Source organism: Oratosquilla oratoria, chromosome 11, assembly GCF_046742065.1.
Source record: "Oratosquilla oratoria isolate Oo_2021 chromosome 11, ASM4674206v1, whole genome shotgun sequence".
In the NCBI taxonomy this organism is placed as follows: Eukaryota; Metazoa; Arthropoda; class Malacostraca; order Stomatopoda; family Squillidae; genus Oratosquilla; species Oratosquilla oratoria.
Window position 1 is genome coordinate 29,096,182 of NC_134787.1, and position 25,752 is coordinate 29,121,933.

Here is a 25,752-nt window from a genome sequence, read left to right on the forward strand (position 1 = left end):
GGTACTTAGGGTCATATGTGGCAGGAAAGGGAGGATTGGAGGTGGAGGTAAATTGTAGATTGAGAGAAACAAGTAAATGCCTTGAGGAATTAAAAAGTGTAATGAGAAATAGGTATTTGGAAATGAATGCAAAGAGAAGAATGTGTAAAGGGATGATTGTGCCAACAGCACTGTGTGGGGCAGAGACATAATATTTAAGAGAGGCAGAAAGGAAAAGTTTAAATGTGTTTGAGATGAAATGTCTGAGAAGTATGGTACAAGGTTGGCTAAAGTGAGAAACAAGGAGGTGAGGAGGAGAGTGGGTATGGAAGAAGGGATGGGAGATAGGGTTAATGAAAGAGTTTTGGAGTAGTTTGGACACATGGAAAGAATGAGTGATGAAAGTTTAGTAAAAGAGGTGTGGAAGGCAGAGGTGGATTGAGTGAACACGAGGGGATGACCAAGGATGAGATGGATGTATGGAGTGAAAGGGGCATTGATCAAGAGGGAAATGTCTGTTGAGGAAGGAAGGGAGAAGGCAGGAGATATGGATGAGTGGAGAATGATTGTGTATAGATGATACTGTGATGCAAGGAACAGATGGGTGGGGATTAGGGAGTGGTTATGTGTGAATTATATTTTCACACAGCCCAGCGGGATCTCTCCCTGTCTTCTATTTTTCTGCATGAAGGGATGAAGAGGAGGGGGGTTGCCAATTAAATGAAGTGGCCTTGCTATAGATGTGCTACATCTTGCTGCATTGCTTCTGACCCAGGGTAGTGGTTGGGATACAGGGATAACCTATCATCCATGAGGAGGTAATATGAGAAGGAGGAAAGGGTGATGGATGGGAGTGGAATGAGTGGGAATGAAATAGGTTGGGGTGGGTATATGCCTTTTGACTTTGGCTACCTCCCTAGTAAGTGGAAAAAAGCCCTTGGTATATTGATAGAAGTTTTCCTTCCCATCTGGGGTATTGGATGCATGTTATAGTGAGGTAAAAATCTGCTCACTAGCATGCAGCTGATACTTTGGGTCTGTATGGGGTGCCCCCATGGACCAGACCCACACTTAATTTATTCTGTGTTAGAGGAAATATCTACTTAGAGAAATGATGCTACTTTATTATACTGTGATGACTGTCCCTCCATTATGCTGTCCCCCCCACTCTTAGTACTGTCCCATACCACTTCTCAGAGTATGCATTTCCATTTTCACTGGGGCCTGTGGTAGGGGAGAAAAAGTACTGCCACTGAGTGTTTCCACTTGAGTTGTAAAAGACAACTGATATGGGATGGAGGATAGGACTAGGCATCCTTCTCTCGGTAGCACCAAAAGGGACATTCCTAAAAAAGAAAAGCAAAGGCATAAGAGTGTCTAGGAGTTTTTCTACCAGAACCCTAAGGTTGGGATGAGTTTGAGTTTGGGAGTGTAATGGGTAGGGTGTTGGGAATGAAGAGAGGATGAGGGAGAGGAGTGGCTATACTAGTTAGTGAAGAGATAGGTAATTTTGTGGTGGAATGGAAGTTTCTTCAAGGTTAATGTGAATGAAGGTGAAACTGGAAAGGGAGATGTATTTACCTTGTTGTATTATGCAGGAAGGGAGCTATGCTCCTGGTGACCCGTCTTTGTATCTCTCAGTATCAAGTTTTTTCTTAAAATCTTGAATAGTGTTTGCACGCACTGTTTCTTTGTCTAATTTGTTCCAAGTATCTATCACTATATGTGGGAAGCTATTTTTTTTTTTTTTTTTTTTTTTCCAGATCTCTTCTGTAATTATTATTTTTTTGTTTCTTTTCATGTCCTCTTGTTTTTCCCTTGTCCTATTTCAATAAATTATTCATATCTAAGATTTCCATTCCCTTCATAATTCTATAGGTAGTAGGTCTCCTCTTTCCCTTCTTTGTTCCAGAGTTAGTAATTCTAATTTGGACAGTCTTTGTTCATATGTCATTTTGGAAAGAGTTGGTGCCAGTTTTGTTGCTCTTTTTATTCTTTCTAATTTTTTTATATTCTTTTTGGTACTGGGTGTCCATAGTGTTGCTGTGTACTCGAGTTTTGGTCTTATTAGTGTAGTTAAATTTTTTTTATAATTTCCTCGTCCAAATAGGCAAATGCCGCTTTTATTTACCTCAATAAATTGTAGGTTTCTCCAACTATTTTATTAATATGCTTATCCGGTGTCATGTCTTTGCTGATCATCACTCCAAGGTCTTTTTCCAAGTTTACTTCTTTTACCTCTTCTTCACTAATTTTATCTCGATATTCTGTGTTTGGGTCTTTGTAAGTGCATATGGGCCTGGTAGTAAGAATAATAGAGGAAAGGGAGGCTTTTTGGATAAATTTAATTGAGTGCATAGAGGGTTTAGGGAGAAATGTCAATGTAGTGGTGTTGGGAGATCTTAGTGCTAGAGTAGATGAATCAATAGATGGAGTGGTTGGGAAGTGTGGAGTTTCAGGAAAAAATCATAGTGAAGAGTTGATGGTGGAAATGTTTAGAAAGAGTTGATGATAACTAACACAGTGTTTAGGAAGAAAGTCAAGCATAAGTACACATGGGAGAGGGTGGTGGATAGAATGGTGGTAGATAGGGCTTTAATGGACTATATATTGGTACCCAGGAGAAGAGGAAGAAGAGTTTTGTACATGTTCCTAGGGGAGAAAGTGGGCGAATATCATATAATTTTTTTATAGAAGGTAAGTTGAGAGTGGAGGGTAGATGGAGAAAGAGGAAAAAGACAGAATGTAGGCAGGTGCTTAGAATAAACTGCTTAGATGAAAATGAAAAGGAGAAGGAGTACAAGAAGAAGCTGAGAGAAGAGTGGTAGGAAGTGAAAGTTAGAGTAGAGCTAGGAGTGAAGGAGGAATGGGGGTGTTTCAAGGAGGGAGTCCCAAGGTGCGCAAAGTTGGTGTGTGGAACAAGGAGGATAGGAGGAAATAGAAGGAAGGGAAGTGAGTGGTGGGATGATGAAAAAAAAAGGTTGTAGAAAAGAATAAACGAGCATTCACAGATTGGTTGCAAGATAGGACAAAACATATGAGAGGTACAGATAAAAAAAAAAGAGAGAAGTAAAACATAAGATGAAGGAGGGAAAAAGAAGAGCAGTTGTAAAATGGGGGAAGAGTATGACAGAAATTTTTTAAAGTAATAAAAAGGTGTTTTGGAAGGAAATCAAGAGAGGAACGGGAGATGAATGAAGTAGAGAAGAAAAGATAAAAGGTGCTGATGGAAAGATGATAATAGAAGTGGTGACAGTAAGAGGAAGAATAATTTAGGGAGTTGCTAAATGTGAAGGAGGATACAGTCTCCCTAACAAGCACAGTAGCAAAAATATGTGAAAAGTTGTCAAAAGTAGATTTGTTAAACATCTGGAAGAAAAAACTATACTAAATCCAAATGAATTTGGATTTAGACAAGGAAGATCATGTACAACAAACCTGATGTACTTCTATTCGAGACTGATAGAAATAATACAAGAGAGGGATGGATGGGCAGACTGTGCCTTTCTAGACCTACAAAAAGCATTTGATAAGGTACCACACAAGAAACTAATAAGAAAAATAGAATCAGTAGGTGGTATCAGAGGAAAATTATTAGAATGAATGGAAGACTTCCTGACTAGGAGAAAAATGAAGGTAGTAATTAGAGACAAATACTCAAATTCGGAAGAAATGATAAGTGGTGTCCCACAAGGCTCGGTACTGGCTCCAATCATGTTTGCCATATATATAAATGACATTGATGAAGGAGTAGAGTGTTATATGAATTTCTTTGCAGATGACACAAAAATACTAAAGAAAGTAAGAACAGAGGAGGGTTATGAATCATTACAATCAGACCTGGACAAAATTTGGAAATGGACTCAAAAGTGGGAAGTGAACTTAAATATCAAGAAGTGTGGTATAATGGAGTTTCGAAAAAGTAAAAATAGAATATCAAGAAATTATAAAATTGGTGAAGAAAAAGTTAAAAAAGTGAACTCTGAAAAAGACCTTGGAGTAATAATCAGCAAAGACATGACACCGGACAAACATATCAATAAAATAGTCGGAGAAACCTTCAACCTATTAAGGTCAATGAAAGTGGCATTTGACTATTTGGATGAGGAAATGATTAAAAAAATATTAGTTGTACTAATAAGACCAAAACTGGAGTATGCAGTAACACTATGGACACCCAGTACTAAAAAGAATATAAAGAAATTAGAAAGAAAACAATGACAAAGTTGGCACCAACTCTCTCCAAATTAACATACGAACAAAGATTGTCCAAATTGGAATTACCAATTCTTGAACAAAGAGAAAAAGTAGATCTGCTGACTATTTATAGAATCATGAAAGGAATGGAAATCCTAGATAGGAAAGATTTACTAAAATGGGACAATGGAAAAACAAGGGGACACAAAAAGAAACTCAAAAAGGATAATTATAGAAGAGATCTGAAAAAAAATAGCATCCCACATAGAGTACTGGATACCTGGAATAATTTAGATAAGGAAACAGTGTGTGCAAACACTATTCAAGGTTTTAAGAAAAAACTTGATGCTGAAAGATACAAAGATGGGTCACCACGTGCATTCCCTTCCCGTATAATACAACTAGGTAAGTAAGGTATTCTGTTTCCCCCCCTTAATTATAAACAGCCATTTGCTCCACCACAACTATTAGTTACAAATAAAGGAGACACAGAACCCTCTGTGTTTGTATTCAGCCTCACCCTTAGTACCATGGTTACCATAGTGGCGGCAGTAGTGGTTAGAGGTGTTACACTCTATAAATACACCCATTTTTAACTCAGTGAACATATTTACAAGACCAAATCACACTGTTAGGACCACTCAGTGAATGCAAAAGGAGCACAATTTGGAAAAAATATGTCTAAAAGAAATAATAAACCTCAAGAGAATGGCTATGTTAGTCATCAGTCCAAGGCACTGTTCATTTTGATGGGTAACTCACCACCTGATGAATCGGCAGCCAGCATGTTATGATGTTCAGACTTAGCTCAGTCTCTTGAAAGAGCAGTGGACCCCAGAGGTGAGCAATGCTGACAAGATTGGTGTCATCTAGCAAAAATCAGGGGGCAATGCTGCAATGTCAGCTAGGTTAGCTCGGGGTAAACAACCCAATAATTGGGTCAATTTTAAGGTGGATTTCACTAACTTCTTACCTGCTTCCTTTGATAGTATCAGCAGCTGTTTGGACACTACCATGAGGAAGGATTCTGAGATGCTCAGCTTGTATGCACTGCACTTGGCTGACATGGTAGTGTCATATGTGGTTTACCGGCATGACATGGGAGAGCATGCCATTTATGTTGCCAAAAACAAATTGAAGGCGACCATGCCCAAGCAGTTCACAAGTGTCTTCACTTGTGAGCAGGAGGCTTCCATCCCCAGGGTTCTCCACGCTGCTATAGGCTATACACACCAGCATAACTTACCCATAAAGACTGAATATTCCAGTGATGGGTATTTGGCCTTGACACTATCCTGCCACGAGCAACATCTCACAATCACCCCTTACACCACCAAGCTATTCCATCTCTATGCTGAAAAGGCATACAGATTTTTCCTCGCCTCACCATTCATGAGAGACATAGAGGAAGACATACACTTCTCACAGGGCCAGGGGACACAGAAACACATGGAAATGAAACAGTGGGCTTGGTATCCAAAACAGGTGGTGTCCCTACCACACCCATTGTAGGAAACTAGGCCACTCTACTGAGGCATGCTCAATAGAGTGGCCTAGTTTCCTACAATGGGTGCGATAGGGATGCCACCTGTTTTGGATACCACGCCCACAGTTCCATTTCCATGTGTTTCTGTGTCCCCTGGCCCTGTGAGGAGTGTATGTGTCTTCCCCTATGTCTCTCATGAATGGAGAGGCGAGGCAAAATCTGTATGCCGCAGTGTCTTCATCATGGGACCACCCCCCAACCCCAAGAGTTGGGGGCCAAACAGCAGCAAACATCCCTGGCCACCGGCGCTACGCAGGTGGCACCTATCCCCAGGAGGGCCTTCAGTCACCTGGGCGAGTACCACATGCCTTTCACAACATGCACTGTTACATTTTTTCTGCACTTAGGAGTGTTTTTCCAGCATTCACCCCTCTTCTTCTACTATTAGCCGGAGATGTAGAGGGCAATCCTGGGCCTACCACAACATACACATGCCCAGCATGCTCCAAACCCATCACTTTCAGCAGTCAGACAAAGGGCTCAGTTTAATGTAACATATGCAAAAACTGGGCCCACTTCACTTGTACAACACTTACAAACACAAATGAATACACAAACACTTGGACATATTCTACCTGCCCTCCAGTAACCTCACTGCCATCTGCCCAACCACAGCCTGCACCCTTGCCCACACCCAGTCTCCCCCCGCCCTTGTCCTCAATCAATCTACCCCCACCCTTTGTCCCCAATCACACCTTTCCTTTCCTCTAACCCAGATCCTATACCTTCCCCATACCTCATCTCTACATCAACAACAATCTAATACTACACACAAACACACCGAAAATTCTTGGTGTAACATACAATACATCCATGTCTTTCAAACAACACATCACAAACATAAGATACAAATGCACACCTGGACTTAATGCACTTAAGTCAATCACTGGAACAACATTTGGACAAAACAAAGAAACTAATACAGCAATATACAAACAATGCATACGCTCAGTAATGAATTATGCGAGTCCTGCATGGGCTAATCTCAGTGAGACGCATCACAACACCCTTCAAATCATACAAAACAAAGCCCTAAAAACAATTACAGGCTGCACAAATACAAAACCTACAGACCATTTATACCATGAAACAAAAGTCAAGGACCACCTCGACATGAGAGGCACACAAACGCTTGCCGCAGCCACCACAAACACATCACACCCGCTACACTACATAGCAGAACACCCACACACACCAAGAAACATTAAAACAACACCCAAAGACCTGTATCACACACAGATACTCTCTTCTCTTCCTCCACAACCACCAAATACCAGCCTCCAGAAACATATTCATAATCATATCACTCACCGCTCCATTAACACACTGAAAGACAACACATTGCTGCATGCCAGACCCCCTGATATCCACCCTTCTGAATCCTCTCTCCCATGAAAGGACAGAGTCCACCTGGCCAGACTGTGATGCGGCCACCACCCAGCACTTCTAAGCTACCAGAAGAGGCTGGATGACTGCATTGTGAACAGCTGCCCAGGATGTAACACTTCACCCCATACCATACAACACATAATGGAAGACTGCATTATACACAATCATGCATGCAAACAACACAACATACACTCTATAAAGGATTTGTGGGAAAACCCAGTTTCGGCTGTGGCATTCCTTGGGGAGACGGGACTGCTCGGACAGACAGTCAAGGGAACGACAACAACAACACCCCAACCCCAGAAGGTAACATACAACATATACAGAACACAACATCAACATATTACAACACAACATCAATGGCATCAACACAAAAAAGACATGAACTCAAACACTTCCTCAAACAACACAACATACACATTACCATCATACAAGAAACAAAACTAAGACACTCACACAAAACACCAACATTGCACAACTTCACCACCATCAGACAAGACCGGACTGCTGGCAATGGCGGTGGACTCATCATCCTGGTCCACCAATCCATCTGTTTTGTGGACACAAGTGCCACAACCAAAATCTTCCTACCACAGATAACACCACAGAAATCCAATCTATCCTAATCCATACAGGCAACAAATCAACACTGACAATATTTAATATATACATTCCCCCCCCAATCATCTCCCAAAGTTCCAAACAACTTCAGGCCTCAACTCAATCAACTAGCCACAATCCCAAACCTTATCATGGGTGGAGACTTCAATGCCAAGTAGTTAGCCTGGTGTGTTGACAATTCAGACACAGAGGGCTTGATATGCAGACTCAGCTTGACTCACTGACCATCATGAACAACACACATAATCATACATATATCCCACGCTAAGCCCTCTACACCCCCTCCTCTCCTGATATCACCTTCTGTTCCCCCTGCCTAACCCCAACTACTTCATGGAGAGTGATCAGATCCCTTTGATCTGACCACTTTCCAATCATCATCACCACCAAAACAAGATGCACCCTAGTTGGCCACAGACACACATACACCAATTACAAGAGAGCAAACTGGGAAGCTTTTACTGAAGAGACAGAACAACATTTTGAGATGCATAACAGTACACCAATCACAAACATAAACAATGCTGTATACACTTTTAATACAATCATACAAAACGCAGACAAGAGATATCCCTAGAGGCAACAGAAAATCACACAACCCCAATTTCACACCAGAAATCCAAGGCCTCATCAGACAACGAGATCAACTTAAACACAATACCCCCACACCTATCCCTCAAAACATAGCTGACCAAATACAAACACTAAACACAGATTACCAATAAAATACATGAACAAAAAACACAAAATTGGCTCAAGTTTGTCAATACACTTGACCACAAAGCAAACACCAGTAAATTGTACAAAACATTCAACAGCATTACACTATCCAACAATAACATAACATGCTCTCACGCAACAATAACCACAACAACGGATAAATTACCCTCAAACAGACAGCAAGCAAACATGCTCGTCAATCATTTTGCACAGACAAGCCATCTCACTTCTCACCCTGACAACTGACACACCATTCGATGTAAGAAAGACTTTCCCACAGACTCGGACTATACAGTACACCCTTCATAGACAGTGAGACAAAACACATAATACATAACCTCAAGCACTCATCCGCCTGTGGTCCTGACAACATAAGTAACATCCACCTAAATCATATTGGACCACAAGGTATACATGCACTCACAAACATTGCAAACTACAGCTATTCATGCAACACTATACCCAACATCTGGAAGCATGGGGAAATAATCACAATCCCAAAACCCAATAGAGACCCAACAATCCCAACATCACACTGCCCTATCACACTTCTCTGCACCCCCTCCAAAGTCATTGAATGCCTCATACTTCAGCTCATCACGCCACATATTCCTCTTGCTGAATCACAACAAGGTTTTAGGCCACTACACTCCACAAACACTCTTCTAATAAACCTCACACAAAGAATATTAGATGGCATCAACTCAGATAGGCCCCATCACAGAACACTTCTTATAACATTAGACACTAGTAAAGCTTTTGATGCTATCTCCCGCCACAAACTAACAAAGGAAATATATAACACAGACATGCACAATAGCACCAAAAGATGGCTGGCCAGTTATCTGGCAGGCAGAAATACTTATGTGTCATATAATGGCCAATCATCGCACATCAGAAACATTAAGAATGGAGTACCACAGGGCTCTGTTCTATCCCCCACACTCTTTAATCTATACATGCATGATATACCCACACCAGACACCTCAGAAATACAAATCTCTTCCTATGCAGACAACATAACAATCACATGTACACGTCATAACATAGACAAAGTCACAGAAATAATACAGCTATACTTTGATACACTCAACACATGGTTTATTACAGACTCAAAATAGCCCCATTCAAATCTACAGCAACACTGCTCACCAACTGGACAAAAGAACACAAATACATTCCTCAACTCTATATCAACAACACGCTAATACCACACACACACACACCTTCAAAATTCTTTGTGTAACATAAGATACATCCATGTCATTCAAACACATCACAAACATAAAAAATAGATGCACATCTAGACTCAATGCACTCAAATCAATCACTGGAACAACATTTGGACAAAACAAAGAAACTAATACTACAATATACAAACAATGCATACGCTCAGCGATGAATTATGTGAGTGCAGCATGGGCTCCTAATCTCAGTGAGACACACCTCAATACCCTTCAGACCATACAAAACAAAGCATTAAAAACAATTACAGGCTGCACATATACAGCACCTACAGATCACCTACACTATGAAACAAAAGTCCTCAAAGTCAAAGATCACTTTTATATGAGAGGCACAAAAACACTTGATGGAGCCTCCACAAACACAGCACACCCACTACACTACATAGCAGAACACCCACACTCACCAAGAAATATAAAAAAAAAGACACCCAAATGTCTATATCACACACAAATACTCTCTTCTCTTCCTCCAAAACCACAAAATACCAGCCTCCTGAAACATATTCATAATCACAGCACTCATTGCTCCATTAACACTCTACAAGACAACACATTGTTGCATGCCAGACCCCCTGATATCCATCCTTCTGAATCCTCTCTCCCATGGAAGGATAGAGTCCATCTGGCCAGACTGTGGTGCGGCCACCACCCAGCCCTTCTAAGCTACCAGAAAAGACTGGATGACTGCATTGTGGACAAATGCCCAGGATGTAACACTTCACCCCATATTATTCAACACGTCATGGGAGACTGCACTATACACAATCACGCATGCAAACAACACAACATACACTCCATAAAGGATTTGTGGGAAAACCCCATTTTGGCCGTGGCATTCCTTGGGGAGATGGGACTGCTTGGACAGACAGTCTAGGGAACAACAACAATAACTGAGGCATGCTATTTTCGCCCATGTGGCCAGACAAGCACACCTTGCTATGCCTGTGGCTGTGCAGGTCATGCAAGAAATGGAAGCCAGTCTGGCTTTTTTGACAATGGCCAGTCAAAAAACTTCTCACGCAGAGGGAATCCTGCCTCAAGGTAACTGCCGTGCCTAGAAAACATGTGGAAATTATCCATGTAGATTTTCCCAGCACTTATAGTGCTGGAGGTAGCCTGGCCATGGTGACAGTTCAGTTGTTTGGGTCAAATGCCACCCAGTGAGTTTGCCGCCCTCTCCTCAACATGGGGGCAATGGTATCTCTAATTCATAGGAGTGTCCTGCCCGTTGATGCAGAAGGCTTACAGGTGGGCACCACCAGAATCATAGTGGTGGGTGGTTTGGAGATGCCTAACCTTGATAGATTTACTGTAAGGTTTGGTCTAGTGGGTTTCCAGTTTACACACACATTCTTTGTCATCCCTGCAGAGGGCCTACCCACAAGATTGATTTTAGGCTTTGATTTCCTATCAGCCCACAGGGTGATTTTAACATTTTGTCCTTTAACATTCAAAGATGAAGGCAAGGATATTCCAGTAATCCTTGTAGGGATGAGTGTTTTGGTAACACCAATGCTCACTTTGTGCGACAAGAGACAGTCATCAGGGGATAAGCGAGGCAGTCGCGTTCTCAATTAAAACCATCAAGGCTCAATAGGTACCGGGTTTCTTGGGCAGAACACTAGGATTCCTCTTAGAGAGAGCAGACAAGCTCATTCTCACAGGTCAGGACATCTCGGCATTGTTCATGGCATGTGCATACGCTGAGGGTGCCAGCTTGTTTGGCCAGGGAGTAGTGGAGCTGCACAGAACAGAAAAAGGCCTGGTGCAAAATCCTGTTCCTGAACTTGGGACCTGATGCCCTTGAGATCCAGAAAGACCACGTGGTTGGGGAACTTACCCTCCTAGGGGAGATCATGTTGGTAGACAGCAGGACAGACGTATCAGTGGGAACAATACAGGTGACCAAGAAAGTGAATACATTATGAGGTGATAAGCTACAACAGGAAGTAAGGAAATTTGTCCCCATCCAAAATAGCAAGGAGAGATCTTTTACCACTTTTGTGGTCAAATATGGCAATGTTTTTGCCTTACCAGGGGATCCTCTTACCATGACACCTCACTTTTTCCATGAGATTAGGACCATTGGAACCACATGTATATTGCAAATCTTACCCCATTTCTGAGAAATTCTGAGAGGAAATCTGTGACCTAATTGGAGACATGCTTCATAAGGGGATCATCCACTCATCCCGATCCCCATAATTTTATAATGTTCCTGTCATCCCCATTGTAAAGAAGGACAAAATGATTCAGCTGTCTTGACTTTCAAGTGCTGAACAAAAATGTGGTAGATGATAGGTTCCCACTTCCCCATATTGACTCGATGTTACAGAGTCTTGGCGCCAGCATCATATTTTCCTTATTAGATTTTAAACAAGGGTATCTCCAGATCCCACAGGTGGAGAGCAGCTGCAAGAAAAATGTGTTCTCGACACCTGAGGGTCACTATGAGTTCACATCTCTTCCCTTTGGGTTGAAGGATGCCCCATCATGCTTTCAGCATGTGATGAATCAGGTACTAACAGGGCTATTAGGGATTAACACAGTGGTGTACATGGACGATATTATTGTTCTGGGAACCACTTAGGACGACCATCTCAAGAACCTTGAGGATGTCCTTCAGAGGTTACAGGAGGCAGGCCTCTCTTTGAGGCTAGAGAAGTGTCACTTCTTCCAGAAAGAAGTCACCTACCTAGGGCATGTAATATCCCAGGAAGGGATCAAGCTTCAACCAGAGAAAGTTTGAGCCATCAAGGTTTTCCCATAGCCAGCACATCAGAAAGAACTGCTCTCCTTCCTGGGATTAGCAGGGTGCTATAGGAAATTCATCTCAAATTTTGCCAAGGTTTTACGACCTCTAGTAGATAGGATGAAGGATGACTTAGGAAACACAAGGATTGTGAGCTTGGCCCATGGATATCTTCTCAGGTGCATGGATTTGAGTCCCTCAAAACCCACTTGTCCACCACAGTAGTCCTCCCCTACTCCAATTTTGCAAAACCTTTCTTACTACTGATGCTGGGGCTTCAGCAATGGGGAGCGTGCTTCAATAGGACAAGGGAGGTAGGAGACACCCACTCTCCTATTTCAGTCGCACTGTAAATGAACATGAGAGACGGAATAGTACTGTTGAAAGAGAAGCATTAGCAGTGGTTTACGGTCTCACTGTAAATCACCCTCTAATCATGGATACCCAGTTATTCTATTGAACGATCACAGGCCTTTGGTCTGTCTTCACTGCCAAGGGCACAAACACTTGGATTCTCCGGTGGCAAATGACAATCACTGATTTCAATCTTGAAGTCAATTATATCCTTGGGTGATTAAACATTGTCGCTGATGCACTCTGTAGAATATGGGGAACTGACCACCCTATGGATGCTTTCATAGAATTGGTCATAACCACAGGCCAAGGAAACTCGAACACTGAGGAGGACCCTATCAAATGGGACCAACTAGTGATCCGAACAGAATGAACATGCTGATTGGGGTCAAATAAAGAATTATCTCAAGGGACCCACAACAATAGAGTCCAAGGTTCCCCACTTAAGAGTACCAATCAAGGAGTTTTGACTCCTCCCAGATGGACTTTTATACCAATTGCACACAAATGCATACTAGTTGGAGGAACTTTGCCTGGTAGTCCCTGAAGGAGCAAAGACAGCAGCATTATGTATTGCCCATTGTCATCCAGTGGCAGGTCATGGAGGAGTCCAAGTCACTCTTGAGTGACTGCAAAAGTTTGTCTTTTGGCCAAAGATGTTAGAGGATGTAAAGGCATATGTAAAGAATTGCAAAACTTGCATCACATGCAAGCTCTCATATGATCTCCCAGCTCCACACAGACAGTTTCCTACTGTTACAAGTCTGTTCAAGAGAGTGCACATTGATCTCATAGGACCATTAACCATCACTTTAGATGGTGCAATATACATACTTATAGTGGTCGATGTCCTAACCTGTTTCTTGGTCGCTGTGCCCATAAGTTCCAAAGAAGCACTGATGGTAGCTCGGGTTTTCATCACCCATATACTATCCACATGATTGTTGCTCTAGGAGATGTTGGCCGGGTGCCCAGGCAGTCCAGGCACCCCAGCAAGCAAGCAGGGTCAAGTGGGCTGGAGGTGCCGGTCAGTTAGGTGATGACCACGGCTTGACAAGATACACACCACAAGTGCAGTGTGCCCTTGGCCACAACACTATCAAAACTGTCATATGAAGAAAGATTGTCAAAACTAGAATTACTGACTCTGGAACAAAAAAGAGAAAGAGGTGACTTGTTGACTGTCTACAAAATTATGAGAGGTATAGAAGTCTTTTATAGAGAAGACTTATTAAATTGGGATAAGGGAAACACAAGAGGACATGGAAAGAAACTCAAAAAGGACAGTTATAGAAGAGATCTGAAAAAGAACAGCTTTCCCCACAGAGTGGTGGATATATGGAACATACTAGACAAAACAATAGTGTGTGCAAAAACAATACAAGAATTTAAGAGCAAATTAGATATGGTGAGATACAGAGATGGGACACCATGAGCATGGCTCCCATTCCCATAAGATACAGTTAGGTAAATACAATTACGTAGGTAAAGTAAGGTATTCCATTTCCCCCCTTATTTATAAACAGCCATTTGCTTGGATAGACAGTCTAGGGAACAACAACAACAACTACAACTATTAGTTACAAATAAAGGAGACACAGACCCCTCTGTTTGTATTCAGCCTCACTCTCAGTACCACTGTTACTATAATTTCATCCCCACCCACTCCACTCCCATTCACCACCTCTCCCTCTCTCTCTCCCTCTTTTCTTGGCTCCTCTAGAATGACAGGTCATCCCTGCATCTCGCCCATTGCCCTGGGTCAGAAGCAATGCAGCAAGACACAACACATCCAAAGCAAGGCCGCTTCATTTTATCAGCAACCTCCTTTCTTCTCTTTTTCTCCATGAGGGGATGAGGGGACATAGAGGGGGGTCACCAATTAAATGAAGCTGCCTTGCTTTGGATATGCTGTGTCTTACTGCATAGCTTCTGACCCAGGGCAATGGGCAAGATGCAGGGAAGACTCATCATCCAGGAGGAACCAAGAAAAGAGGGAGGGAGGGGTGATGAATGGGAGTAGAGTGGGTGAAGATGGAATGGGTAGGAGTGGAATTATGCCTTTTGACATTGACTACATCCCATGTAAGGGGGAAAAACCCATTGGTATATGTATGTATATTGGTAGATAGATAGGTGTATAGATAGATTTAGTGTTGAAAATAAATTCAATAGAAAAAATATTTCAAAAAATGTATTCGTCCAAAGAATGATTATTAGCAAATGAAACTACTCGGAAGAAAAAAGGAAAATCATGATAACTTGTGACTTGTATTAGGCTGGGGGGTCAGTGGGGTCAAATGAAATCAAGCCAAGAAGAGTACCATGTGAGGATAAAGACTTCATCCTTGCATGGTGTTTTCTAGATTGAATTGTCAGTAGTTATCTCTCTTTCATCATGCAAGATATTCATTTGACAAATATGTTTCTTTAGTCTGATTTATTTATTTCTATTTTTTTTATCATATATATGTGTATATATATATATATATATATATATATATGTATATATATATGTATGTATGAATATATATATATATATGTATATATATATATATGTATATATATATATATGTATATATATATATGTATATATATATGTATATATTTATATATATATATATGTTTATATTTATATATGTATATATGTATATGTATATATATATACATATATACCTAAATATATATATATGTATATGTATTTACCTAGTTGTATTTACCTAGTTGTATTTTACGGGAAGGGGAGCTATGCTCGTGGGGTCCCGTCTTCATATCTCATTTTATCTAAACTATTTTTAAATTCATGTATTGTTTTTGCACACACCACTTTCTCATCTAACTTGTTCCAACTGTCTATTACTCTGTGAGGAAAGCTGTTCTTTTTCAAATCTCTTCTATAGCTGTCTTTTTTTATTTTCTTTCCGTGTCCTCTTGTATTTCTGTCATCCCATTTTATCAGATTCTCTCTATCAGTAATTTCTATGCCTTTCATGATTCTGTAAATAGCTATCAAATCTCCTCTCTCTCTTCTTTGCTCTAGTGTCTGTAGTTTAAGTTTTTGTAGTCTCTCTTCATATGATAGTTTTGAGAGTGTTGGTGCCAGTTTTGTGATTGCTCTTTGTATTCTTTCAAGTTTTTTTATACATTTTTTTGTACTTGGTGACCATATCGTTGCTGCATATTCCAATCTTGGTCTTATCAGGGTGATTAGGATTTTCCTCACCATTTCTTCATCCAGGTATGTAAATGCCACTTTGATTGTTCTTATTAAATTATAAGTTTCTCCAAAAATCTTATTTATGTTTCTCAGGTGACATATTATTCATAACAATGACTCCCAGGTCCTTCTCATTTTCTACTTTTTTTATTCCTTCTTCTCCCAAATTATATGATCCTGTTATTCTGTTTTTGCTTTTTCCAAATTCCATTATACTACACTTTTTTGTATTGAACTCCATCTCCCACTTCCTACTCCATTCTTGTACTTTATTTAGATCTCTCTGTAGTGATTCACAATCTTCTTCAGTTTTCACTCTTTTCAGTAGTTTTGCATCATCTGCAAAGAAGCTCATATAGCTTTCAATTCCTTCATCCATATCATTAATATATATAGCAAACATTATTGGGGCCAGAACTGTTCCCTGCGGGACACCGCTTATTACTTCATTCCATTTTGAGTGCTGATCTCTTATCACTACTCTCATTTTTCTTTCTTGCAAAAAGTCTTCCATCCAATTTAGCAATTTACCTTGTATTCCTCCTTCATATTCTAATTTCTTAAGCAACTTCTTATGTGGTACTTTGTCAAAAGCTTTTTTTAGGTCTAGAAATGCACAATCAGCCCATCCATCTCTTTCTTGTATTATATCTATTAGCCTTGAATAGAAACATATTAAATTGGTGACGCATGATCGTCCTTGTCTGAATCCAAATTGCCTTGGATTTAGTACGTTGTTTTTTTCCAAGTATTTTACCCATCTACTTTTGATAATTCTTTCACAAATTTTTGCTATTGTACTTGTTAGAGAGACTGGTCTATAGTTGGTAGGTTCTTCTTTATTTCCTCCTTTATATATAGGTACTATATTTGCTTTTTTCCAATCTTCTGGAACTTTTCCTTCTTTTAAGGAACTGCTTATTATGCTATGTATTTTGTCTGCCAGTTCATTCCTGCATTCTTTCAGAATCCAGTTTGCTATTTCATCTGGTCCATGCGATTTTCTGACATCAAAATTACCCAAGTGTGTCAATATTTCATTCTTTGTTACTTCTATTTCTTCCATAGGGGGGACTTTTTCTTTCCACTCAATCTCTTCAGGTTGTATATTTTCCCTTGTAAACACTGATTTAAAATGTTTGTTCATAATTTCTGCCATTTCCATTTCCTCAGTGTATTCAACTCCTCCTTGTCTTAATTTCTCCAAGTCTTGTTTGTTTTTCAGTTTATTGTTTACAAATCTGTAGAATAGTTTTGGTTGATCTTTACACTTTTCTATAACATCTTTTTCATATTTTCTTTTTTCCTCTCTGCACTTTTGTACATATTCATTTCTATAACCAGTATATATTTTCCATTTTTCAGGTCTTCTGTCTTTTTTCCATCTGGTCCAGGCTTTGTCTCTTTTGTCTTTTAACTCCCTACAACTTTTGTTGTACCAGCATTTTACATATTCTTTTTCTTGTTTTTGTCTTGGGACATACTTTTCCACGCCTTTTTTGTAAATTTTTGTCAAAATATTCCATTTCTCTTCCACTGATGTTTCTTCTTTGTATATTTCTTCCCAGTTTTCTTGTTGGAAGAATTCTCTTATTTTATCAAAGTTTGTTTTTTCATACATCATTCTTCCTTTTCTATATTGTTCATTTCTTTTCATATATTTTTCTTCATTAAGTTCCAGTTCAATCAATATGTGGTCACTTTTACCTATTGGTGTTTTATATTCAATCTTGTCCACTATTCTAGGTTCGGATGTAATTATTAAGTCTAGTCTCGATGGTTCTTCTTCATTTCTATACCTAGTGTTCTCTTGTATCCATTGTGTCATTGAATGGTCAGTAATCATCTCAAGTAGAGCATTTCCCCATGAGTCATCACCACTCTTTACTGTCATTTCTTCCCAGCAGATTTCTTTGCAATTAAAGTCGCCCATCATAACTATTCTTCCTCCGTCTTCCATTATTTTAGTTAATGCTATCTTTGTGTCCTCTAACATACTTTTATATTCACTCTCCTCCCATGAGGCTGTTTTCGGAGGCACATAATTGATCACAAATTTTCTGCTCTTCTTATCTCTGTCTTCCACTTCTATCATAATCATCTCTACTGTATTCTTTCCATATATGACACCTTTCACGTTTATATCCTTCTTAGTCAGGAACATAACTCCACCCCCTTGCTTTTTCTCTCTGTTTCTAATCCAATAATTGTATGCATCATGTCCTACACTGTTGGGTGGTAGTGGGCCTTTTAATTTTGTTTCTACAATTCCCATTATGTCCGGTTCTTTTTCTTTCAAATAATCATTCAGCTCATTCAATCCTGTTATTAATCCATCTATATTTGTGTAAGACACTCTTAGTTTTCTGCCACTTCCATTGTGTTCTCTGTTTCCCTTATGTTTTTCTTTTGTATGTCGAACTTCCTTAGTTTCATGTTCACTACTCTCCAATAGAATCTCTCTTTCTCTGACTCCGTTCTGTTCTCGTTTTTTGCCTTAGCTTCCAGTCTTTTCTGCTTTTCTTCCTCTCTTTCCTCTTTATTCATTTCTCTTTTTATCCATATCTTTTTGTATTGTTCACTTGTTGCTAGTTTCCCTGTTTTGGATAAGATATTCTCTGCCGTTGTTTGTGACTTGAATTTAATCTTAATTGGTCTGGTCTTGTCTGTGCTATACTTTCCGAGTCTAAATTTCTCTTCGATTTGTTTCATAATTTCTGGTTCATCTTCCTGAACTGATTCTAGTAATTGGCTTACTTTTTCATTTTCCTCTTTGATTCTTGTGGTTCTATCTGTGTTGTGTTTCTCTTCCATTCCTAATATAATTATACATTTCTTCTTGTCTGCTAAATCCCTTACTATATTCTCCTTTTGTCTCATCACTTTAATAACTGAGTCTTCAGTATGTTCTTTCAATTGCTGTTTGACTATGTCAGTGAATGAAATCTTATTTCCTTCTTGGGTTTTCTTCCAATTTTTACTTTCTTTAGCTATCGTTTCTCTGTTTTCTTTACTATTCTTCTTCAATTCCTCATTCTCCACCTTTACCTCTCTTAACTGTCTTTTTAGGTCTTCTATTTCATCAGTTAAGTTTTTATTCGCCTTTTCCAGTTCTTCCAATCTTTCAACCCTTTGTAAAATGGTGTTCATATGACCTAACCTACTCTCCAAGTCCTCGATCACCTTATCAACCTTCTTCTCTAGTCTTGTCAGTCGGGGGGGGTTTGTGTCCCCCCCACTCTCTTTAAATCCCTTGAAAATATTCTCATCACTTTCTGCTATATTGCTCCTATCTATACCTCTAATCTTCACATTCCTATTAGACATGTCGTCATCATCCAACTCGTCTTGGGGTCGTTTGTCTACCTTTCGGCGGCCCGTCAGGGCCATTTCCTCCACCTCCTCATTACCTTCCATTTCCCCAGCAATCCCTCCCCCTCTCCTCTTTCCTTACTTTCCCACTACCCCACGAGCAATTTCCCCCCACCCTGCAAATACAAAAAGGCACTTCTCTTTGCGTTGGGATCCACAATCTTCACTTTTCTTCAGAACGTTCTTCAAGCCGTCCGTTCGTTGAAAGTGTGTGTGTGTGTGTGTGTGTGTATGTATATATATATATATATATATATTTATATATTTGATATATATATATATATATATTATATATATATATAAATATATATATATATATATATATATATATATATATATATATATATATATATATACATACATATACCAAGGCTTTTTCCCCCTTTCAAGGGAGGTAGCCAAAAAGAAAAAGGCATAAAATCATTCCCACCCATTCCATCCCTAAATACACTCCACTCCCTCTTATCTTAGCACCTCCTGGATGACGGGTCATCCCTGAACCTTGTCCACTGCCCTATGTCAGAGGCAGTGTCGCAGGTCACAGCACATCCACAGCAAGGCTGCTTCATTAAATCGGAGACCCCCCCTTCCCTCTCTGTCCCCCCATGCATAAAAGGAGAAGACGGGAAGAAATCCCTTCGGGCTGCATCAAATTTTGCTCACACGTACTACCTCATCCCCCATCCCCCCACCCATTCCACCTCATGCATCACAACATCATCCATATACAGTACAACCATTCTCCATTCACCCCAGTCTTCTGTCCTCTCCCGTCCTTCCCCAAAGCCCCCTTCACCCCATCCATCCATCTCATTCTAGGATGTCCCCTCATGTTCACTCCTTCCACATCTGCCTTCCATACCTCTTTTACTAGTCTTTCTTCACTCATTCTTTCTATGTGTCCAAACAATCCCAATACTCTTTCATCCACCCTATCTCCCAACTCCCTTTCCACCCCTGTGCTCCTCCTCACCTCCTCATTTCTCACTCTGTCCAGCCCAGTAACCCCAATCGTACTTCTCAGGCACCTCATCTCAAACACATTCAAACTCCTTCTCTCCTCCTTTCTTATGTTCCATGTTTCTGCCCCATACAGTGCTGTCAGCACAATCACTCCTTCATACAATCTCCTCTTAGCATCTATTTCCAAATGTCTATTTCTCATTACACTCTTTAATCCACCAAGGCATTTACTTCTCTCAATCTACATTCTACCTTCACCCCCGTACCTCCCTTTCCTACCACATTCACACTCAAGTATCTCAAAATATCCACTTCCTCCAGACTCTCTCCCTTAATACTCACTTCCAGTCTACTGCCACCTTCATCCCTTGTACATCTCATTACCTTACTTTTACCCACATTTATCTTCAACTTCTTTCACACTCCCAAACTCTGTCACTAACTTCCTCAATCCCTCCTCTGATCCTGCTACGAGCACAGTGTTATCAGCAAACAACAGCTGGCTTATCTCCCACTTTTCTCCATTTTCTTTAACCATCTCCAATCCCTGACCCACCACCCATGCATTTACCTCTCACACCACCCCATCCATGTATAAGTTGAACAGCCAGGGTGACATAACACATCCCTGACAAAGTCCCACCTTTACCTAAAACCACTCTCTGTTTCTAATCTTGACACATGCTCTACTACTCTTGTAAAAACTCTTAACAGCTAAAAACTTTCTTCCTATCCCATATATCTGCATTACCTCCCACAGTGCCTTCCTGTCTACTCTGTCATAAGCCTTTTCCAAATCCATAAAAGCCCCAAAAAACATCCTTACCTTTTCCTATAGCTTTCTCTCATATCTGTCGTGCCACAAAAATCTTATCTACGCAACCTCTAAATGTCCTAAACCCACACTGTTCCTCACCAATTACTCCCTCTCTTCCTCTCCTAATCCTCTCAATCAAGACCCTCCCATTAGCCTTCCCAGCTACACTTAACAAGCTAATCCCTCTGAAACTACTATACTCATGCTTGTCCCCTTTTCCTATGTAAAGTGAAACTATACAGGCACTCTTCCGTTCCTCCAACACTTTACCCTCTCTTAAACAAACATTAAATAACCTCACCAACCAGTCCATCATAACTGTACCTCCTTTTTTCAGACATTCTACATGACATCCATCCAGACGATCAGGTGCTCTCATCATCTTAACAACTGCCTTCACTTCATCCTTCCTTATTTCTCCTCCATTTTCCTCACTCATCACGGTCATTTTCTTAGCACTTCCCACTGCAACTACCTTTCCCTCCCTATCCTCCTTCACATTTAGCAACTCCCTAAAATACTCTGCCCATCTTCCTCTCACTGCCTTCTCTTCCATTATCATCTCTCCATGTGCACCTTTTAGCTTTTTTTCTCTACTTGATTCACCTCCTCTTCCTCTCTTAATTTCTTTCCAAAACATCTTTTTATTACTTTCAAAATTTTCTGTCATTCTCTTACCCCATTTCACATCTTCTCTCCTTTTTGCCTCCTTTATCATATGCTTTACTTCTCTTATCTTTGTACCTCTCATATGTTTCCCACATCCTGTTTTGTAACCAATCTGTGAAAGCTTGCTTCTTCTCTTCTACAACCTTCTTTGCTTCCTCATCCCACTACTCACTACCTTTCCTTCTATTTCCTCCTATCCTTCTTGTTCCACACACCATCTTAGCACACTTTGTGACTCCCTCCTTGAACCATCCCCATTCCTCCTCCACTCCTAGTTCTACTCTATCCTTTACTCCCTCCCACTCCTTTCTCAGCTTCATCTTGTACTACTTCTCCTTTTCTTTCTCATTTAAGCAGTTCACTCTAAGCACCTCCCTACCTTTTGTCCTTTTCCCCTTTCTCCATCTATCCCCCACTCTCAACTTACCTTCCACCAAAAAATGATCTGATATTCCCCCACTCTCTCCCCTTAGAACATGTACATCCTTAACTCTTCCTGTTATACTCCTATCTACCACTACATAGTCCATTAATGCTCTACCACCCTTCCATCCACCACCTTCTCCCATGTGTACTTATGCTTGACTTTCTTTGCAGACACTGTATTTGTTATCATCAACTCTCTAGACACATCTCCATCATCAACTCCCCACTATGATTCTTTCCTGGAACTCCACATTTCCCAACCACTCAGTTTATTGGTTCATTTCCTACCCTAGTATTAAGGTCTCCCAATACCACTACATTAACATTTCTTTCTAATCCCTCTATGCACTCATTTAAATCTATCCAAAAAGCCTCCCTTTCCTCTACACTCTTTTCACTACCAGGCCCATATGCACTTACAAAAACCCACATCTCCTTTCCCAGTTTCACCTTCATCCACATTAACCTTGAAGAAATCTCCTTCCACTCCACTACATGTTTACCTATCTCTTCACTTACTAGTATAGCCACACCTTCTCTCCCTCGCCCTCTCTTCACTCCTGAGAACCTCCCAACTACACTCCCAGACTCACACTCGCCCCTCCCTCTCAACTTAGTTTCACTCAAACCCAAGACATCCATATTTCTTCTCACAAACATACTGCCTATCTCTTTCCTTTTACTCTCATCTATAGTACATCCATGCACATTAAAAGACTGAAACCCTAGGGTACTGGTTGGAAAACTCCTAGACCCTTTTATGCCTTTACTTTTTTTTTTAGAAATGTCCCCTGTGGGGCTACAGGGATAAGGATGCCTAGTCCTAATCCCCATTCTGTTTTTGTCACCTCTTATGATTCAAGTGGGAAGACTTGGTGACAGCATTCTTTTCCCCCACCACAGGGTAGGCAAAAAAAAAGGAAATGAATATTCAGAGAAATGGTACAGGACAGTAACAAGGGGTTGGGGGACAGCATAACGGAGGGGTAGTCGCAATATAATAAAAGTGTCATAATTTCTCTGTGAACAGAATCCTCCTCTATCACAGACAAAATGATGTGTGGCTCTGGTATGTAGGGGCACCCCATATAGACCTTAAAGTATCAACTGCATGCTACTTTGCCACAATAACATGACAGATAAATAATAAAAAATGAAAATCAAGCAAATAATAAACAGAGAAATAATAACAAACAAACAATATAAAATAATCGGCAGTCATTACAGCATCTTGCTTAGATGTTTATCTAAATGAATCTTAAAGCTTCGAACTGAACTAAATTGCACTGCCTCTGCAGGAAGTTTATTCCATTCATTAACTATATGGTTGGCAAAGTTGTTTCTACCCACTTCCAAATTAAATCTATTTCCTGACAGTTTGAGACCATTATTTCTTGTCCGATTCTCATTCAATGTAAAAATTTGGTCACTTTTGATGTTAATCCTCTTTAGAATCTTAAAGACCTGTATCAAGTGACCTCTGAGTCTATGCTTTTTTAGGGAAAACAGATTCATAAGTTTTAGTCGATTATCAGATGATTTATTTTTTATATTTGGAGTCAGTTTTGTGGCTCTCTTTCTGTATCTATAACTTTTCCTATTGCTCCCCTTTCCCTTTGAAAACCTGAAAAAACATTGTTTTCCCACCTTAGACACATCCTCTTTGGTGTCACACCTAGTGGCGATTCTACTCTACTCATATCCAATCCTCTCTTCTTTGGTTCATTAATTCTTTTGTCTTCTTTTCTTTCCTCCATTTTGTGCTATACCCTGTACTATACTATTCCAAACTGGATTTTACACCTTACTGGTCACTCGATTACATAGCCCTCTCATTCCGAAAACAACAAGGTGTCTCCTTGATTTAAGCGACAAAACACTAAGTTGGAGCTCTTTCACTAGACTTCCTTCCTCTCCAACAAGTGTGTGTGTGTAGCCATCAAAATTCTACACAGCTTCTGAAGGAAGCCACTAGTCCACGACTAGAATTGTCAGCCCAAAGCAGTGATTCCTAGCAACGCAATCGCAAGACAAAATTCAGAGCATCACTGCATCAAACTCCAATCAAGTCACAAGAATGTCTAGTACAATGCATTGAAGCGCAGTATCAATTAAGCCCAACACACATACTAAGTACTGGAAGAATTCAGCTAAAAGGCCCCGCCAGAAAGAACAGTTATGGAAGCCATAGATATTAAAATGGCTTTTGACAAGGTCCATAGATACATATTATACAAAAAGATCATTAAGACAGACATACATAACAAAGACAAAAAGTGGTCAACCAGTTTTATAGGAGGGAGACAATGCAGAGTAACTCAAAACAGTGAAATCTCAGGAACAATAAAGGCTATATAATGGAGACCCTCAGGTTATAATAATTTCACCATTACTGTTCAGTCTCTTCAAGAATGACCAACCTTCTCAAGAATCAGAACTAAACATCACTGTTTTCTCATATGCAGATGACCTGACAACAATAACATAGCACAGTAGATACAAAATATAAGCAAAGAAATGCCTAGCCTACTTGAACAAACTGGGAGAATGGATCATCCATAAAATAGTGAAAGATTTACCCCACAAATCAACAGTGGGTGCTCACACCAAACAACCATGAGTAAAAAATAAATAGGTAAATGAATAAATGAATAAATAAATAAATAAATGATAGTAAAATTACATGGCCAAAGCCTTCCATTGATAAAGAAACCTAAAATTCTAGGCCTCTTATTTGATAGTCATATGACTTTCAGTCCATGTGTCAAAGTCTTGACAGCAATAAATAAACAAGAAAACAAACCTATTTAAACCCATCACTACGACTTGGGACGTCAGAAAGGAATTAGAAACCATATACAAGCAATTCATAAGAACCACTATCAATTACACCTTCACAGCATGGTTCCCAACAGTCATCAAGACAAATACAAATAATCTTTCAACTTTACAAAATGGAGTACTGGATGCACAAAACTAACAAACAAACAATAGAAAAGTTGCACCAAGGAAGTCATGAATACACAGAAGAACAAGAAATGGCAGAAGTTATGAGCAACCACTTCAAATCAGTTTTCACAATTGAGAACACACCTAACTGTGAGGGAATAGAGAGACAGAAATCCCCTCCCAATGAAGGAAATAACTGTAACAAAGAAGGAAATCAGCAACCAAATAAAAACCTTGATGTCAGAAAATCGCATGGTCTGGATGGAATTGCAAATTGGATATTGAAGGAATGCGTAGAGGAATTAACAGATAAAATACACACTATGATCAAATGCTCGCTCAAAGAAGGCAAGGTACCACAAGACTGGAAAATTGCAAACATAGAACCAATATATAAAGGAGGAAAAAAGGAAAATCCAACTAACTACAGACTGGTCTCCCTAACAAGCACAGTAGCTAAAATATGTGAAAAAGTGATCAAAAGTAGATGGGTTAAACACCTGGAAGAAAAATCTATACTAAAACCAAGCCAAT

At 40.0% G+C, this 25,752-nt stretch overlaps 1 protein-coding gene across 3 annotated transcripts in view; it reads left to right on the top strand.

Moving 5' to 3' along the window:
• LOC143029698 (E3 ubiquitin-protein ligase TRIM23-like) overlaps positions 1–25,752 on the top strand; it is a 144,225-nt gene that overhangs the window by 82,979 nt on the left and 35,494 nt on the right. For 2 of the 3 annotated variants that reach the window (XM_076192537.1, XM_076192538.1), the window contains exon 9: positions 12,092–12,217. The exons of the other annotated variant lie outside the window; for it this stretch is intronic. In XM_076192537.1, coding sequence (XP_076048652.1) covers positions 12,092–12,217 — 126 coding nt within the window. The remainder of the gene's footprint in view (positions 1–12,091; positions 12,218–25,752) is intronic. 3 annotated transcript variants of the gene reach the window in all.